General features: G+C 47.2%; 1 protein-coding gene across 3 annotated transcripts in view; it reads right to left on the bottom strand.

Annotated features, from left to right (window-relative positions):
* Nucleotides 1–18749, bottom strand: part of MED15 (mediator complex subunit 15) — a 70154-nt gene that overhangs the window by 33012 nt on the left and 18393 nt on the right. For all 3 annotated transcript variants that reach the window (XR_008664078.1, XM_055322526.1, XM_055322524.1), the window contains exon 2: nt 11919–12006. Coding sequence is in view for 2 of the 3 variants with exons in the window: in XM_055322526.1 (XP_055178501.1) it covers nt 11919–12006 (88 nt within the window). In the remaining variant the exon portion in view is untranslated. The remainder of the gene's footprint in view (nt 1–11918; nt 12007–18749) is intronic.

The following is an 18749-nucleotide window of genomic DNA, read 5'->3' as shown; positions in this document are numbered from 1 at the left end:
TGTGAAGCAGGTCTTTGAGGAACAGCAGTGTGGTGAATAGGAAGCAAGGAAGGTTGGGGTGTGGGGGGCAAAGGAAGCTCAGGAAATGAGGTGGCCAAGTACAAGGGTAAGAGGATGTCTTGTTAAGGCCATGGGCCAGCTATTAAATTGGGGATACCTTAAAAGAATCTGTAGTTTTCTCTAATTCCATAAAAAATAAAATGAGGAAATATGTTGAAAAACCAACCAGATACTTTCAACAGATGCAAGATACAATAAAAATGGGGTTCAGGGGTGTGTCCCCAAAGTCTTTAATACAGAACCAGGACTGGGTGCTCAGAGCCCTGCTGCAGTCCCTGGCCCAGAGCTGGATGGCCAGCGTGGTTTGCTCCCAGCTGAGGCCACCTCGCTGCCAGGTGGGTAGAGTGGAGGCTCTGGGGACCAGACCAGACCAGCATGATGAGGCCTGGGGGACAGGGGAAGGACGGAGAGGTGTGGCTACCCGACAGGAGACACAGGCACCGGAAGCAGTTAGTTACACAGCGGCCACGAGGTTTTCCTATAGGTTAAATACATTGCCAAGATTCTCACAATGGCCAGCCAGGCCACCCAGGAACCACTGGGAGCTGAGTGCTGCACATCTGCTGCCAGTGTTCCTCTCTCAGAAGACCCTGCAGTCTGAGACTGCACCTTTCATTGTCCCCTAGGACGGGCTGCTTTATTCCCTTGGTTCTTTTTTTTTTTTTTTTTTTTTTTATTTATGATAGTCACAGAGAGAGAGAGAGAGAGAGAGAGAGGCAGAGACACAGGCAGAGGGAGAAGCAGGCTCCATGCACCGGGAGCCCGATGCGGGATTCGATCCCGGGTCTCCAGGATCGCGCCCTGGGCCAAAGGCAGGCGCCAAACCGCTGCGCCACCCAGGGATCCCTATTCCCTTGGTTCTTAACTCAGAAGTCCTGACTGGCCTACCCCACTGTGGGAATTCCTAGGCTCTGCTCCCAGGCACCCCTCCTCTCTGGGACTACTCCAGAGAAAGGCCTGAATAGCATGTGACGTCCCTTAGCTTCACTCAGTTTTTACCATCTCCCTCACTCAACATCAAAAATCTAAGTGTTGGGATGCCTGGGTAGCTCAACGGTTGAGCGTCTGCCTTCAGGTCAGGGCGTGATCCCAGGGTCTAGAGATCGAGTCCCGCACTGGGCTCCCTCCAAGAAGCCTGCTTCTCCCTCAGTCTATGTCTTTGCCTCTGTGTCTCTCATGAATACATAAATAAATAATCTTAAAAAAAATCTAAGTGTCATGGCTATGACATGTGGCTGGATATTCCCAGACCAAGTAGTAAGAGCTAACACTGTGGCATTTAATGTGGTGCCAAGCACAGCTCAAAACCTTTACATTTATCAATGCATTTAATCCACCCAACCACCTACTGAGGCAGATGCGTGGTGTCTGGTTTGCATATGAGATGACAGAAATGTGTGGGGGAAAGCTTTGTAGTTTAAACCCTTGCTTGACCTGTGTAAGTCTAGCATGAAGGCCCAATGACAAGAGTGAAGGATGCCTCCCCACACAGACGTGGGGGGAGCAGCAGGAGCAGAGACACACACAGGCTCCATAAAAAATTCCAGGCACCATACACTACACACTGTACACTACCTTTTGTCTAAGACATGGGGAATCTGAATACATATATGCACTTGTATCTGCAAAAAGAAATGTTGGAAGGATAAACCAAAATCGGAGATAAACAGTTACCCCCAGAGATACCAGGGGTTGGGCTGGAAATGAGACTTCACACATTGTTTTATGGTTTTCACATTGGAAGCAGGTACTTTTTTTTTTTTTTTTTTACCAAATTGAACATAAAACTAACAAGCCAAAAGAAAAAAGTGCAATTCCTAAAAAATTCAAAATAAACTGAAATATATAAGCCAACTATCAGGCAGGTGTCAGAATTATATAGCAAAAATAATTATTTTAAGTGGTTATTTAAAAAAACAAAAAAAAGCAAACAAAAACCTGCACATCCTTAGTAGAAGGAATGCACTTTAAGGACTAACAGAGCTGCAAAGAAATTTTAAACTTCATGCCACATTTTGTTATTATCTGTTACCAATATTAGTGGTAATATTAGTCTGTTTATTTCAAAAGGATTTCGTTCCATTTTTTAAAGTCTATTTGCTTTTTTTAGTAATCTCTACAGCCATCCTGGCACTCGAACTCACAACCCCGAGATCAAGAGCTGCATGCTCCCCTGAGTCAGCCAGGCGCCCCCCAAAAATATCTTAGAATAGAGCAAGTAATTATGCTAATGGTATTAGAAGCCAAGGTATTTATATTAAGAGAAAAGATACACGTTTAAAATGAAAGTGAAACCCTGTAAAGTTAAATTGGAATGGGAAATATCTGTGAAATTATGGGGTTTTTGAGGTTGCTGCTGTTATTACAAAAATATATTACTTCTTAGCTCTCTTCACAAAAAAGGTGCAGAAGCCATTAGCACCAGGGTCCACACTGCATGCTCGAAATACCAGTTCACCCTCAAAAAGGAACCAGGGCTCCAGAGATGAACGGCCCATTCTGGGACCAAGACACAAGTAAGCTGCAAAAGATGAATAGAGTCATGATAAGGGGCCCTAAAAGGGACAGGAGGGTGCTTGGGGGCTGTCCCTGGTAAGGAAGGGGACCATGGAAGCATCAAAATGAACCAGTGCGGTGGACTGAGGCACAAGAGCCCCAAGCTCATAATACTCACAGGGAAAGAAGCACCCTCACTCCCATCCTCAAGCCCTACTGATCGCCCCTGGAGGTAACCAAGGGTATCAAGCCCTTGGGCTACAGAGGGATGATGGAGAGGAAAGCATTCCTGGTCATTCAGAATAGGCTGTGTTTCAAGCAACCAAGAAGCCTTGGCTGATAATAGAAAACCCTTCTTTGCAGAAAAATTCCTTCTAATAAATGTGTAAGGAAAGATAGAATTAAGGACAATTACCATTTTGTGATCCTCAGTTAAACAGTGGAACCATCAGATGAGAAGTGGATGGGGAACTTTTTAGGAGAAGAGTGAGGCTGTCACTCTCTAAACTAAACCCCTGGCCAATTGTGGTCTTGTGGGGAATATGAATACAGGGCATCACCTCAGATATATTACTGCTCATGACACCACTGCACCATGGGCTCTTCCCATCTAACACCCAGTCCACAAGAAATAAGAGGCAAAAAGGAGGGAGTCAGGCAACAGGGGTCACTGTTGGTAGAAATGCGCATGCTAAAGCCTCTGCCACTTAGGACTCAAAGGAAGTGAGGAAGCTCATTAAAACCAGAACGTTGGTAGAAAGATGAATGTTACAGGTGCTTCTGGAAAGGGCTCAGAGGAAATGAGGAACACATCATTGGAAACTGAAGCAGAGAGAATCCTTGTAGTCTAGTGATAGGAAGTTGGCTGAACTGTATCCTAGTTGTGTGGAAGGCAGAACTTGTAAGCAATGAATTTGGATATTTGTCTGAGTACACTTTCAAGCAAAATTTTGGAAGATCTGGCCTGGCTTCTTCTTGCTGGTCAGAGTAAAATATGAGAAGAGAGAGAAAACAAACTGAGGAAAAAACTATTAAGCAAAAAAGGAACCTGGATATGGATGGTTTGGGAAACTCTGAGGCTATCCAAATCTTAAAAAAAAAAAGCTAAACTGAGGGGATTCACTGTTAGGAAGGTGCATTCTTAGAGAAAAGGCCAGGGTGTGGCTGGACACAAACTTTGCTACTGCCAAAAGGAATGAGGGCAGTATTCATGAATCCCTTCAGTCATCTCACAGAAGCCAAGGACAGGGATGAAATCATACACGAAAGATCAGTGAAGAAATCACTTTTCTAATGGTGTGAATCCTGTCACATACATGGGAGACCCACGAAGGCATATGCGTGTTATACCAGCAGGAACACTGTCAGTTTGGCCTGAAAAGGAAAGAGACTGGATGGAATCAAAGAAGGGTGTTAGGCTCCCAAAATTCTATAGGCAGGAAACAGGCTGATAAAATGACTCAGCTGCAAACATGCTACTCTTCAAAAAAAGGAAAGATGACCACAAGGGTAGAGTTTTGGGCCAAGAGGCCAAAGCCATAAGCCCGGAGACTGGAGCCTCCAAAGTCTGCTAATCTTTGTTACAGTAGCTATAGGAAACTAATACATTGTCCCTGTAGATGTGCCTACTCTGGGCATTTTACACAAATGCAATCAAGTGATATATGGACCATTATGACTGTTTTATTACATTTAGCATGATATTTTCAAGATTGATTTGTGTTACAGAAATATGTCAGCATTTTAATCCTTTATATGGTCATAACACATTCCATTGTATGGATATACCACCTTTTTAAAAAAAAAAAATTATTTATTTATTTATGAGAGACACAGAGAGAGAGGCAGAGACACAGGCAGAGGGAGAAGCAGGCTCCACGCAGGGAGCCCGATGTGGGACTCGATCCCAGGCCTCCAGGATCACGCTCCAAGCAGAAGGCAGACACTCAACCACTGAACAACCCAGGTGCCCTATGTACAAGTTTTGTGTGCATTTGATAACTGTTTAATTTTTTGAGGAATCATCACAATGTTTCCATAGTGACTGCACCATTTTACATTCCTTCTAGCAACATAGGAGGTTCCAATGTCTCCAGCCATGAGTGTGAAGTTGTATGTCTACTGTGATTTTGATTTGCATTTCCCTAATGACTAGTGACCTTGAGCAGCTTTTCATGTATTTCTTGGCCATCTGTATGTCTTCTTTGGAGATATGTCTGTTAGAGTCCTTTATCCCCCTTTTTTTATTTTATTATTATTATTATTTTTTATCCCCCTTTTTTTAAATTGGGTTTTTTGTTGTTATTGTTGAGTTGGAGAAGTTCTTTATATACTCTGGATACCAGTCCCTATTCCATGGGTTGTCTTTTCACTCTTGATGGTGTCCTTTGATGCACAACAGTTTTTAATTCTTTTTAATAGTTTTAAATTTTGATGAGTCAAACTAACCTAGGTTTTCTTTTGTTGCTTGTGCTTTTGATGTCACATGTCAGGAACTGTTGCCTAATCCAAGGTCACAAAGATCTATGCTTACATTTTCTTCTAAGAAACAGAAGCTTTAGCTCTTAAATATAGGTCTTTGATCCATTCTGAATCAATTTTTGTATATGGTGTGAAGATGAGCTCCAACCTTAGTATTTTATATATGGTAATCAGGTTGTACCAGCACCATTTGTTGAAAACACTATTTTTCCCCACTGAAATCTTTTAGCACCCATGTTAAAAAAAAATCTATTAGCAGTAAACACAAAGGTTTATTTGTAGATTCACAATTCTACCTTATTGATTTGTATGTTCATCCTTCTGCTAGTATGACATGGTCTTGATCACAGTAGCTTTGTAGTACATTTAAAAATTCGCAAGTAAGAGTTTTCTGATTGTTTCCTTTTCTAAGATTGTTTTGAGTATTCGGGGTCCTTTGAATTTCCTTAGACAATTTCTACAAAGTCTATTTGAAAGTCTTCCTCATATATTGAAAAATGTATCAAATCCCTGAGCAGCTGCTCCAGACCCAGTGTTCTTGGTAACAGGAGGCCTTTGATACGTATCCCATTGGGAGTCATGTATTTTAACATTCTATTTTTACATATTCTAAAATACCCTAGACATACAAAAAATGAATAATAAGACAAATGCCAGCGCTCTTCTTACCCAGATTAAAAAAAAAAAAAAAAAAGACAGGAATGCCTGGGTGGCTCAGCGGTTGGGCACCTCCCTTCAGCCGAGGGTGTGGTCCTCGGGTCGTAGGATCGAGTCCCCCATCAGGCTCTCCGCATGGAGCCTGCTTCTCCCTCTGCCTGTGTTTCTGCCTCTCTCTGTCTCTCATGAATAAATAAATAAAATCTTAAAAATAAATAAATAAACAAGACAGAGAGGTAACTGTCTCGCTGTCCGTTGAGCATGCAACTCTTGATGTCAGGATCATGAATTCAAGCCTTATGCTAGGTGTGGTGGAGCCTACTTAAACCACTCCCCATCCCCCCAAAAAAACCCACAGAAAAAATGCAAGTAAACAAGCAAGCTAGTTCTGCATGCTACCAGTGACTTGCCCTACATTTCAGTTTCTTCACAGGTAAATGGGAGAAAATGTCACAAGGGCTAGATAAATTTATGCACTTCTCTCAGCCTTACTACATGCTACCACAAACATAGTTGGTGAAAACCAAATAATGAGAACTGACAGTGAAGCTTCTGAACCAGTATGTAAACTAAGGATGGTGCAGGAGTCCAGACTGTCACACATTTAGACAGAATAGAGAAAGGAATACTGCCTACTGAACCTTCTTCATGAACCAGCTGCACCCAGCTCAACTTTCCTGGCAGATCTCAGCAATTGTTAAGAAAATGCTAGTCTTGAGAAGCCTGGGTGGCTCAAAGATTGAGCATCTTCCTTTGGCTCAGGGCGTGATTCCGGGGTCCTGGGATCAAGTCCCGCATCGGGCTCCCCGCAAGGAGCCTGCTTCTCCCTCTGCCTCTCTCATGAATCAATAAGTAAAATCTAAAAAGAAAAGAAAAGAAAAAGAAAAAGAAAAAGAAAAAGAAAAAGAAAAAGCTAGTCTTAGGGTGCCTGGCTACCTCAGTTGGTGGAGCATACAACTCTTGATCTCAGGGTCCTAATAAGTTCAGGCCCCATGTAGAGCTTACTTTAAAAGAAAGAGAATGCCAGTCTTTTCATGTATTCACATTTTTCAGTGTACACAGCTGTTCTTTTCTCAGCTCTAAGACGTGCTTCTAATGCCTGAATTCTTGGCGGGGTCCCACAGCCACACTCGATTAAACAGGGAGAGCAGAAGGTATATTCAGATTCAGTCAAAGCCAGACTTTTGCCCTGTGAGGTCTCTTAAAAAGGCTGAAGGTAGGAAAACACCTCCTTTTATCAGGTGTACGTAGACATGCTCTTCTTCCCTTTCTGGGAGCACAGCTGGCCCTGACCCTATTTCCCAGGCTATGCTTTTTCCTATTTATTCCAGCTGACTGGCTGCTCAGCTCAGGCCCTTCTCTTTGATTGGTCCTAAGGAAGCTTCCCACTTCTGATGCTCGCAGCCTCCCTGGTCCCTATGTTTCACTTTGGCCTTTCAGTGGGGGTTTAGTTCTGTACTAGTCCTTTCTATGCTGTAAACCGGAAACATATACTACTTTTGCATAATACTATATTAAATGCAAAAGAACAGATGAGTGTTTAACTTAAATGCTTAATATAAAAACAACCAAGTAATAAGCAAATGTTTAGAAATGCACCCAATTTTAGTAACCATCACCACACACTGCTGCTATAAGCACTGACACAGAGCTTCTGGGACCCGACTGTGCTCTCATCCAGTAGATGCCAAATTTTCCTGAATCTTGAAAGGCTGGTTCAAATGTTTGGAGTCACTATTCTCACAATAACCCACTATCCTCAGGCACAAAAATTATTTTTACTTCCACCAGCCTCCTTTAGGCAGAGTAGTCCTATCTGTAGGAATTAAAGGTGCTAAGGAATTAAAATGGCTGTTTGGGTATTTTTTGCTTTGACAGATGGGAGGCAGTAAGAGAAGTGGTTAAGAGTGTGGTGATATCAGGCCATCTGGGTTCCATTCCCAGCTCTACTTCTACCCAGATCTGTGACCTCCTGGGTAAATTAACTAACATCTGTATGCCAGAGCCACCTCTTCTGAAACTGGGGAGAGTGATACTATATTTGCCTCATAGAGCTTATGTAGGATCACATGAGCTCACACAGGAAGCGTACAGAATAGGGCCTTGGGGTACACACCAGGCAGCCTGAGGTGCCCATTAACACCCCAGTTTCCTTCGAGGTGGACACCTCTGGACCTGCCAGCTTGCCAGGACTCCCCTGGAGGTGAGCCTCTTCTCTGTGGCCTCTTATACCTTCCAGACCCTCCTAGACTCCAGAAACAGATAAATTACTCTTCCCCATCCCTGCCCCTGCTCTAGGGTCCCACTTTTTCAATTCTTTCACAGTTGTTCTGATGGAGTCTCCGGTGGGAGGGGCAGGTAAGAAGAGTACCCAGGCTGCCATCTGACCAGCCCTTACAGAAAGGCCTTACTGCACTGACTGGTATCCAGCGCTATGAAGAGCCTAAACAGTAGTAAAAAGCTGAGCATCAGATGACAGTACCCAAGCAGTATGTCTGTCTCTGAAAAAAAGAAAAAAGAAAGAAAGAAAGACAGGAAATTTCCAACACCTGTTAAAAATACTTCTCTTCCAAATAGTTGGGGCCTCCTCTTGGGAGTTAGGGATTTAGAACCAGCTTGATCAAAGGAAATGGGACTGTAGTCATTAAGGTCTAAAGTATGGGCTACAGTGAAGCAGAGGCTAAGACGGTGAGGAGGTTGTTGTACTGCCCCATGCCCCCTTTGGGCTGGAAGGCTTATTCCCCAGATAGGAGAGTGTTTGTGATAGCCAATCTTCAAGAGGGCCACCAACAATCACTGGCTTCCCTGTAAAAACAGGCCACTGCTCACATCAAACGCAGAGGTGAGGGGCACCTGGCTGGCTCGGTAGAGTGTGCAATTCTTGATTTTGGGGCTTTGGGTTGGAGCCCCACACTGGGTGTAGAGATTGCTTAGAAATAAAAGCTTAAAAAAAAAAAAAGGTGATTCCCACCGCCCTTAAGATCTGCTGTGTCAGAATGATGTTCTAGGATTTCTGAGGACTGGTAGCTTCCACCTCCTCCTCCTCAGAAGCCAGCTGCCATGCAGTTAAGGAAGTCCAGGCTGGAGACACCACGGGGAGGCCATGCCGGGAAAACTGATGTGCAGATATGTGAGTGAAGCCTTTATGGACCTTCCAAGTCAGCACAGCTGCCTGCTGATTATAGCTGCATGCGAGGTCACACAGGAGACCAGCAGAATGGTCAGGCAGGCAACTCCAATTGTCCCAACTGCTGACCCACAGAATCAAGAGAAACAATTTACTGCTTTAGGTCATTAAGTTTTAGGGGAATTCCTTATCAAACAATAGATAATAAACAATACTGAACCAACAAGTTCTGCATTTCAAAAGTTGAACTAGTTCAATAAACCCTCATCAACGTTCTTTAAATTCTAATACAAACTAACAAAACCAGTAATAACATCTAATCCTCCCAAATATTTGCAAATTCTACATCTAATAAGAGAATTATATCCAAGACACATTAAAAACTCTTACAATCAATTAAAAAAACCAAGAACTCAATTTTATTTTTTTTAAAGATTTTATTTATTTATTCATGAGAGACACAGAGAGAGAGGCAGAGACATAGGCAGAGGGAGAGGCAGGCTCCCTGCAAGGAGCCTGATGCGTAACTTGATCCCAGGACCTTAAGATCATGACCTGAGCCAAAGGCAGCGAGCCACTCAATCACTGAGCCACCCTGTACCCCAAGAACTCAATTTTAAAATGGGCAAAGGCTCTGAATAAACATTTCTCCAAAGAAAATATACAAATGGCCAACAAACACACAAAAAGATGTTCAATATCATTAGTCACTAGGACATACAAATCAAAACCACAATTTTTATGAAATACTACTTCATGACAGCTATAATAAAAAACACAGCATGCATGGGTGGCTCAGTTGGTTAAGCATCTACCCTCGGCTCAGGTCATGATCCCAAGGTCCTGGGATGGAGTCCCATATCATGCTTCCTGCTCAGCCGGAGGTCTGCTTCTCCCTCTGCCCTTCCCCCCTGCTCCTGCACACTCTCTCCAATAAATAAAATCTCAAAAATAAATAAATAAAAGAGACAAACAATAACAAGTGTTGATAAGGATGTGGAGAAACTGTAATCTCAGACCCTGTTGGTGGGAATGTAAAATGACATAATTGCTTTCGAAAATGGTGTGGCAATGTTATGCTACCAAATGATTCAGCAATTCTACTCCCAGGTGTCTACTCAAGAGAAACAAAAACTTTATGTCCATAGGAAAGCTTCTACATGCACGTTGTTTTTGTTTTTAAGATTTTAAGTAATCTCTATGCCCAGCATGGGGTTCAAATTCACAACCCTGAGATCAAGAGTCACATGCTCTACCAATTGAGCCGGCCAGGCAACCCCTTGTACACAAATGTTCACAGCAGCATTATTGGTAATGGCCAAAAAGTAGAAGCAATCCAACCGACCATCAACTAATGAACAAATAAATAAAATGTTGTATATCCATACAACAGAATATTATTAAGCAATAAAAAGGAATAAAAGTACATGCTACAAAATGGTCCATGATGAAACTTGAAAAATATTATGCTAAGTGAAAGAATCCATACACAATAAGGTTGCATTTATATGAGAAGTTCAGAAAAGGCAAATCCATAGCAATGCAAAGCAGGTAAGTAGTGGCGTATGGCCATGGGGAAAATGGGGAGTGCCAGCCAATGGGTATGGAGTTTCTTTTAGAAAATGTTCTAGGAAAAAAAAAAAAAAAGAAAATGTTCTAGGGCAGCCCTGGTGGTGCAGCGGTTTAGCGCCGTCTGCAGCCTGGGGTGTGATCCTGGAGACCCAGGATCGAGTCTCACGTCAGGCTTCCTGCATGGAGCCTGCTTCTCCTTCTGTCTGTGTCTCTGCCTCTCTCTCTCTCTCTCTCTCTCTCTCTTCCTGTGTCTCTATGAATAAATAAACAAAATCTTTAAAAAAAGAAAAGAAAATGTTTTAAAATTCAGATTGTGGTGATGGCTGTACAACTCTGTGTATATCCTTAAGACCTCTGAACTGTATACTTTAAATGAGTGAATTGTGCTGTACATGAAATAAATCTCAGTGAAGTTATTAAAACAAAGTTTATTATGCATAACCAGAGTGCAGACCCCCCTGTGCCTCAGTGCTCAGAGCTCTTCCTTATATGTGGTCACCAATACATACTTGTGTGCTCTAACCTCTAAGACCAGATCATACAGGTGGTTTCTGGTCTGGAAACTGCTTTTTCTGGCTGGTAATCTCTATCTTTCCGTTTTGAAAAATGTTCACCTCATCTAAACACTCAGACCATTTCCCAAACCGACGTCTGTATGTCTTGACAATTAGTTTGTCCAAACCAGTATCCCATCAAGGGGCATAAATAGGATCTGCTTTTAATTCTTGACATCCAAAGATGTCCTAGAACTCCCAAAACCAAACTCAGGCACAAAGTGCTTAGAGCAGATCTAGTGCAGCAGAGGGTCTGCACAGTCAGATTTGCAAGGGAGGCAGGGCGGGCGCGGTGCAGAACAAAAGCCCCTGGCATCAGTCCCTCCTTGCACAAGCTGGGTAACCCTAGACAAGCCGCTGGCTTCCTTGTGCCTGTTCTGCTTCATTTCTACTAAAACAGCTCTGCCCTGGGGAGAACACTCCAATGAAAGGATGAGACAAGATGGTCACATGAAAAGCCCACGGCACCAGGCCCAGGATAAGAACTCACACAGCAGAAATCCTTCCCAACTACTCCAATTGTGACATCCCTAGGCCTAGGTCCTAGCTCAATCTCCACAAGCATCACCTTTAGCACTTAACACAACAGAACAGGAATGCTTCTGAGCCCACATGTCAGGGACCCATGGGCAGCATTCTTACTCAGAGGAGCAGCTGGGACCACTGTGAGCACACTACAAGAGTGTGACCTGGGAGCTGACCATGAATGGAGGGTGTTGGCAATAGGGTTGTGGTCAGAGGCTGGGCCTGTATCCTACATGTCCCTCCAAGTACCCTCCCTATAACTGTAGCGTGGACATGTGGGAAGATCCACGGCATGCTACAGGTAAGGCTGACAGCACCCATGGTCAATCACTGACCAGCCACCCCACCCCTACTCTGCAGGCAGAGAGCTTCCAGAGTCTGCCTCACACCCTCCCCTTCCTAAAGCCTCTGAACTCTGCCGGGGGCTCCAACCACCAGGGCCTTACCCGGGTCTTGGCCTTCAGGAACACATGGCTCTCCATATCCTTGCTGGATTTACTGTGGGCCACACCAGCTTTTCTCATGGCATCCTCACTGTAACACAGAAGAAGAAGAGAGGTTGACACATAACTGTAGTCTGCTTACAGGGTTCCTGGCCAGCAGGCCCTGCTCAGCAGCTGCCCCTGGGTGGAAGAGCCACTGTCCTCCAGTACAACAGCCTGGCTAAGGCCTAGGAGAGACATTTAAGGAGGGGCTCTCAGCAAAGCAATAAAAGGCAAGCTGAGCAAGGTAAGAAGGAAGAGCCATGAGAAGGAAGAAACAGAAAAGGTAGACACCACAAAGCAAAACAGCTACCCCCCCACACACACACGAAGGATGAGAGGGGCCAGGCCCTAGAAGTCGTTCACAACCAGCACACAATCAGGTGTACTCAGATGGCTGAGAAGCCGCCAGCACCCTCTATTTCCTACCCTCTGAGTGGCCTGGGTCCCCTCCCCCCAGCTCTGGCATTAAGGACAGTGGGACCCTGGCTCCAGTCTCCTCCTCTGTAAAATGAAGGGGCCATGCAAAGTCAACTCTCAGTCCCTGCCAAGGCAAAGGTCCTTATGTGGGGTGTGCAAGTTTTCCAAGTGGGACCAAGGAGATAAACCCCACAAATATGGAAACTACTTAAAAACACATTTGCCAGCAGGCACCTGAGTGGCCCAGTCGGTTAAACATCTGCCTCTTGATTTCAGCTCAGGTCACGGTCTCAGGGCTGTGAGGTTGGACTCCACCCGCAGCATGGAATGTCCTTGAGATGCTCACACTTTCTCTCCTCCTGTCCACTCTCTAAATAAAATCTTAAAAACCAAACCAAAACAAACAAACAAAAAAAACATATTTGCCAAAACATGTCCAACCAGAGATGGAAGGCTATCACAGGTTTTCACCGGCTGATGCTCTGCTAGGATGGAGCCATGCACATCAGCTAAACCTGAGCTCACCGTGAATGGCAGGGCACACTCCACCAAACACAAAGCTAAGAACATGTGTGCGTCTGTTAAAAAGGGACATGTCAGGCTTGGGTCCAGCTGGTGCTAGACAGCCTTCTGACCACTCCAAACAAATGAACCAACCAACCCCAGGGTACTTAAAGAATGTGCACATGGGGCTGCATGATCGTGTTTGTGATCCTTAAAAAAGTCCGGAATGGAGGCTAGGTGCTAAAGCTTGAACAAATCTCTATCAATGTGTAAAGAGGCATAAAATGATGCTGACCCACCACATTGCTGGATAACTCATTAAACACATGAGAGCAGAGTCTACCCGTCTGCTTCCCCAAGCTGCACTGAGGCAAAGCAGCAGCAACAAGTTCCTGTTGGCAAGGCAGCCAGGAGGGACCAGACACAGGCAGGAGGGGCAGTGTGACCTGGGCCACAAGAGCGGGACAAATGGAACAATGCAGGAGGACAACTTGGGATCCAACTCGTGGGAAGCAAGGCAGGCAAGCCTGGAGGACCAAGCAGCGTGAGGCAGGCGTCCACACACAGAGATCAAGAGTTGTCACCTGGTTAGGCTCTAAGTCACTGAGCGTTTCCAGTAAAAAAAGTGACTGAGCCCACCCGCTTTCAGAAGGGTACCTCACCTGTGCCCCCCCAGGCCATACCTGTCCCTAGCCCACTTCCCAAGAGCAGTGTGAGGCAAACCTGCCATGGAGGCTTGCCAGGGCTGAGGGCCACAGAGCGGCAGACCAAAGGAGGAGAGAACAGTGGAAACGGCCAAGAGGGCAACTGCTGGCCAGGGGGACGTGATGGAGGCTGAGGGGAAGTGGAGAGGTCATGAGTCGAGGGCAGGACCAGGAGTCAAGATGTGAAGCACAAAAGGACAGAGGGGGGGCTGAGCGCTCTGAGAAAGGACTCAGTTATGCAGATGGGCCCTGTGCCCAAGGTGAGCAATCCCCGAGGGCTTAGGCAGGCTCCTGCTGGCTAAAAGCAGTCTTCCCCAAGCTGCTGGCTGGCCACTGTGTGGCTGGCCACTGTGACGGAGTCAGCGGACTCGCAGGCCCCACAGGCCCCCGCAAACCCTGACCGAAGCAAAGACACCTGGCACAACCCCAGAGACGAGACACAGACACGAGCTTTAATAGCTCTGAGGTGGGGGGGACCTTGCCGGGCCAAAGGCACCAGATGCCCCAGGATGTGAAGGAGGGGCCCTGCCCTGTCCTGGGCCAGCAACATTACAGATGACACGGACAGTGGCGGCACTGGCTGCTAGGTGACTGAAAGAGCCTGAGGAACCCTGTCCACACAGGAGGCCAGAAACTGGCCTGTCTTGACCAGGCAAAATGCACACCTTCACACGAGGCAATGGAACTGGGATAAATGTCCCCGAAGGAGTTGCGCAGCTATGGAGACAAGGAGGTAGGCTGCTCTCCAGCCGGTGCCAGGGCCCTGCAAGGCAGTGCCATGCCCGTGTCACATACGGGTCTCTTCCACTGCCGCACACAACGCCTGCCCCAACAGGCTCTGCATGTTTGTTGGCTGAAGAATGAACAGGCGCCCTGGGCACTGTTTTCAGTTCTGCAAGTCATAGCTTAAAAAATGTTTTTTGCTCCTGCTTCCAGTCTGCAGATCATGCTCCACCAAATAGAAGATGAGGCAAAAAAGAAACCAGGCAGTTCTGCTCTCTGTTACCATCCAACATTTTCCCCGAAGGAGGCCCCGTCTTTCCTTTTAGCTGGCTCAGCATCTTGTCAGCGGCGCCATCCATTATCTGGTTCTAACTGCACAGGAAACAGCTTCTCTCATCAGTGCTTAGGGATGGTGGCCCTCCCTCCCTCTGTACCAAGGACCAGCATGCCCACGGCATGAGCCTGTCGTGGGTCCCAGCCCCACATTTAGGCAGCCCCTGCACAGATGCAGGAGCCGCTGCTTTCCCGAGCCCCCTCTGTTCTGTCCCCAGGACGCCTACAGGAGCAGCTGGACCTGGATGGCCACTCCTCAGCCTTTGTCTCCAGAAAACAAGACCCTTCCAGCAACCATTACTAAACAAAGGTAAACTAGCATACAAGAGGACAGGGTGATGGTTACAGCTTCAGGGAAACAACTTAGAAGAACCAGCAAGTCCTAGTGAGCTCCGCCCACACACAAGCAAGCCTGAGGTCAGTGCCAGGAATATAAGAGCCTGCCCAGTCAGGGGAGGTCAGGGGGCAAAACCAGGGTCAGCTTACAAGGGTGGACCCTAATTGGTTATCCTCCCACAGTTCCAATACCAAGGCAGTTGCCCCCAAACCGGAGGCTGCCAGGGAGGTGCCAGTATACAGTAACAGAGGGGCCTGTTTGATGGCTATGGCCTGGGTGTACCCAGCCCCGAGAAGATGGCCGGATGGCTGACACTGGCTCAGGCAGCCCCTTGCTTCAAGCTGGGCTCTGCAGCTCCCCTGGTGCAGCTTCTTCCTGGTAGCCATGGCTACACTGGGCTGGTCATGGTTCAACTGGTATCTGGTTTAGACCGGAGTCTCCTGGGGAAGGACCAGATCCATTCCACAGGCCCTGTGAACCACCACCAGGAGGCTGAAGGAGGCCCTGCCTGTCTAGACTTGGCCTGTGACCTTAGCTGTGTGTCCACCAATTGCCCATACTGGAAACCTGGGTACCCCCTCTTTACTTCCCAATTCTGACCTCTGTTCCTTAAAGTTTAACTCCTCACTCCACCTCTCACTGCATTTGTGGTGGTCCTTCCTGATGGGCCTCTGTCTCCAGGTCCCACCCCTACCACTTGTAGTGTCCCAAGCCATGTGACTACCCGTGGGAGTGCGAAGGGGTGCAGGTTATGTCCCCACCTGTCTCAAGGGCCTCGCTCCTCACCAGCAAGGCAGGCGGCTATGGAGCCCACTCCCTCATCACCCTCCTAGGGGCTTACTGCCAAGCGTGCTGATGCCCAACCATCCCACCAGCCTGTCCGGTGGGCCCTCCAACTGGGCTCCTCACTTTCTGCCTCACAGAAACTGTAAGCAGACTTACAGTTACAGGTCACAGCCGTGGCACCTCCTATGGGAACTGCTGGCTCCCAGTTGGTCGGCCCTGCTGTCCTATGAATGCCTTGAGAGCAGGGACTGATAAGCAGGAGGCGGTAATCAGCACCAGACAAGTAAGTGGCTATTTTTAACACAAGAAGTGGTAATGCCATGCATTTTGATGGAACATGACGTGCAGAACCGAGAATCCATGTGGCAGGTACAGGGGAAACTGAGCCTTGAACGAGCACATCCAGGCAGCAGAGGCCAGGGTGATGGGAAAGGTATGTGCCGGAATGGGCGGGAAGTGCTGAGCACTGGACCTGCAGGAAGTAGACAGAAGAGGCTGGGCTCTGGAATCACACAGACCTCACACAGACCAGGGCTCAAATTCCGACCTGGACACTCGCCAGCTCTGGGTCTTGGGAAAGGCGCTCCATCCCCCATACACATGCTCTTTATGAAGGAGCTCTCTTGAAAGGGCTGTGGCAGGATGAAGGGAGGTGCACAGAAGAGCCCAGGGTGTGAGGACAGGCCCAGCCTTGGCACAGCCTGCACAGTGCCTGTCTACTATCCGGCATGTTCTGCTGCCTCACCTCTTCCCTGTCGCCAAATTAGGAAACTTAATTTGCCAACTGGAGCTGGTTCCTAGTCTTTGTAATCTGAATCAGTGAAGGATAAAGCCAAAAAACTAGCAAACGGTGTGTCCTGGGAAGGTGCACATGGATGTAAGTTCCAGGTGTGCTAACATTCCAGCCTGCCCCTCGCCACTCCACTCCCAAGCCAGCGACCCTGGTAAAGGCATCACCTTGTGGGTCCTATACATCCTCACCTCATGGGGCTGGTCTGAGGATCATAGTAGTTAATGACGTCAGGCACTTGGCACACAGGAAGCACTAGGGTGTGTTACAGAAATCAGAGAACAGTCTGCCTAACTGCGCAGGAAGACTGCATCCCAAAATACCTCCAATGTTCAATGACGCTGGTGTCGCCCCCTTCCTAGCAGATGACAGCAGTGACTGTGTGCAGCTCCCTCAGGCAGAGCTGCTGTCCCCTTGAGGCTGAGCCACCTGGAAGGGTGCCCCCAGGGTGCCCAGCTCTGCAGCTCCAGGGGGCTACACACTTCTCAGGAAAGGCCTGTGCACAGGTATGCTGATGAGCAGCATTCGGCAGCCTTCCCTGCTGACCCTCCCCTCGTTCTCCCTTCCAGAGGGCCCTGGTTCACAGCCAGGGACCTTCCCACCTTTCCTGACAGCACCCTCCTTACCACCGCCCCTTCTCCAGGCTCAGCCTCCTTTTCCAGTGCTAACCATGTGCTCGCATTCGCAGAGTGAGTTCCGTCTGCTCTCCTGCTGCTGCCTAAAGCAGGAAGGTTCTTTCCTCCCTGTCAGACTCACCCTCCTGGCTTCAGGTAGACAGGAGGCCCATCCATCTGTGTGAGGTTTTTGTTTTGCCCAGAGAAGCACCTCCTCATTTGAGAACCACACACCCATCAGCCAACTGACCTTTCATGGGGCAGGAGTTTTGCCAGCCCTGCCTCACCCCCACCCTACAAGAGAAGCCTCCAGATGAAGTGGCACCTGTGTGTGCAGAGTCTGTTCAGCCACCTGGGACAGGACCTTGCCTCAGGAGCTTGCATGGGTGACCCTTCACCCTGTATGTGGAAAAGCCCCAGTCATAAAAGTAGCAGACAACAATAGGAGAAGAGTTACATAATGAAAGCCTTCCTCAGCATACCATCAAAAGTAGATACCACATAGGGAAAAAGATCCTGCTAAGTTAAAAAAGATTCCCACCACATTTTTACCAACCATCTATCTACCAAAGAGATAAGGAAAAACTGCCCCTTCCAATGGCAGCTCAAGACCATTGCTGAGGTCCGAGCAGCAAAGCTCTGGCACCCCTACTTCCCTATCAGGTACTCAGGGCAGCACCATTCCTATGCAATGACCCTGTACGTTTGGGGGTAGCCTCCAGGACTTGTGGCACAGTGCAGGCCAGCACAAGAGAACACTGTTTCACCCTCTCTGAATGCCAGCTGGGTCAAAGCACTGCACATGGTTGAGGCTCATCCCGAAGCTTCTGCCCTGCCCTACAGCCAAGGAATCCTGTGAGCCTGCCCCCAGGAGAAGGGCCAGGAAATGCAGACAGACCAGAAGGAAAACAAATCACTACACTGCCCCTGAGCAGGAAACACAGCTTTGACTTAAATTAAGCTAGCTTAAGCCACAGTCTAAATAAATATGTTCCCTATAACAATTTCATTTAAAAATAAAATTAAATGAGATATGAACCTCCAGGCTGGCATAAGAAACTGAATCTGCATGTCTAATTTTGTTCCATCGCAAAACCCCACTAAAGCTATGGAAAAGGGGGGGTTTTGTTTTTCTTTCTTTTTTTTTTTTAAACTTTTATTTTTTTTTATTTATTTTTTTTTAATTTTTATTTATTTATGATAGTCACAGAGAGAGAAAGAGAGAGAGGCAGAGACATAGGCAGAGGGAGAAGCAGGCTCCATGCACTGGGAGCCCGATGTGGGATTCGATCCCGGGTCTCCAGGATCGCGCCCTGGGCCAAAGGCAGGTGCCAAACCGCTGCGCCACCTAGGGATCCCCGGGGTTTTGTTTTTCTTTAACACAAACTCACAAAGCCAGGAAGGACAGGAGTGATGGCTCCAACAACAGGATTTTAGAATCTGGAAAGCTGATGGCCCAGTGGTGAGACACGGCAAGCTGACCAAGAAAGCAGAGTCCTAAGTAAGGGACGGTGAGGAGAGCTGGGAGCCAAGTCAATGATAGCCCCAGATCTCAGCAAGGCTCTGGATGGGGTGTGGCAGGCA

The sequence above is a fragment of the Nyctereutes procyonoides genome, unplaced genomic scaffold, assembly GCF_905146905.1.
Source record: "Nyctereutes procyonoides isolate TBG_1078 unplaced genomic scaffold, NYPRO_anot_genome, whole genome shotgun sequence".
Lineage (NCBI taxonomy): Eukaryota > Metazoa > Chordata > Mammalia > Carnivora > Canidae > Nyctereutes > Nyctereutes procyonoides.
This window is presented reverse-complemented; position numbering and strand designations above follow the sequence as displayed.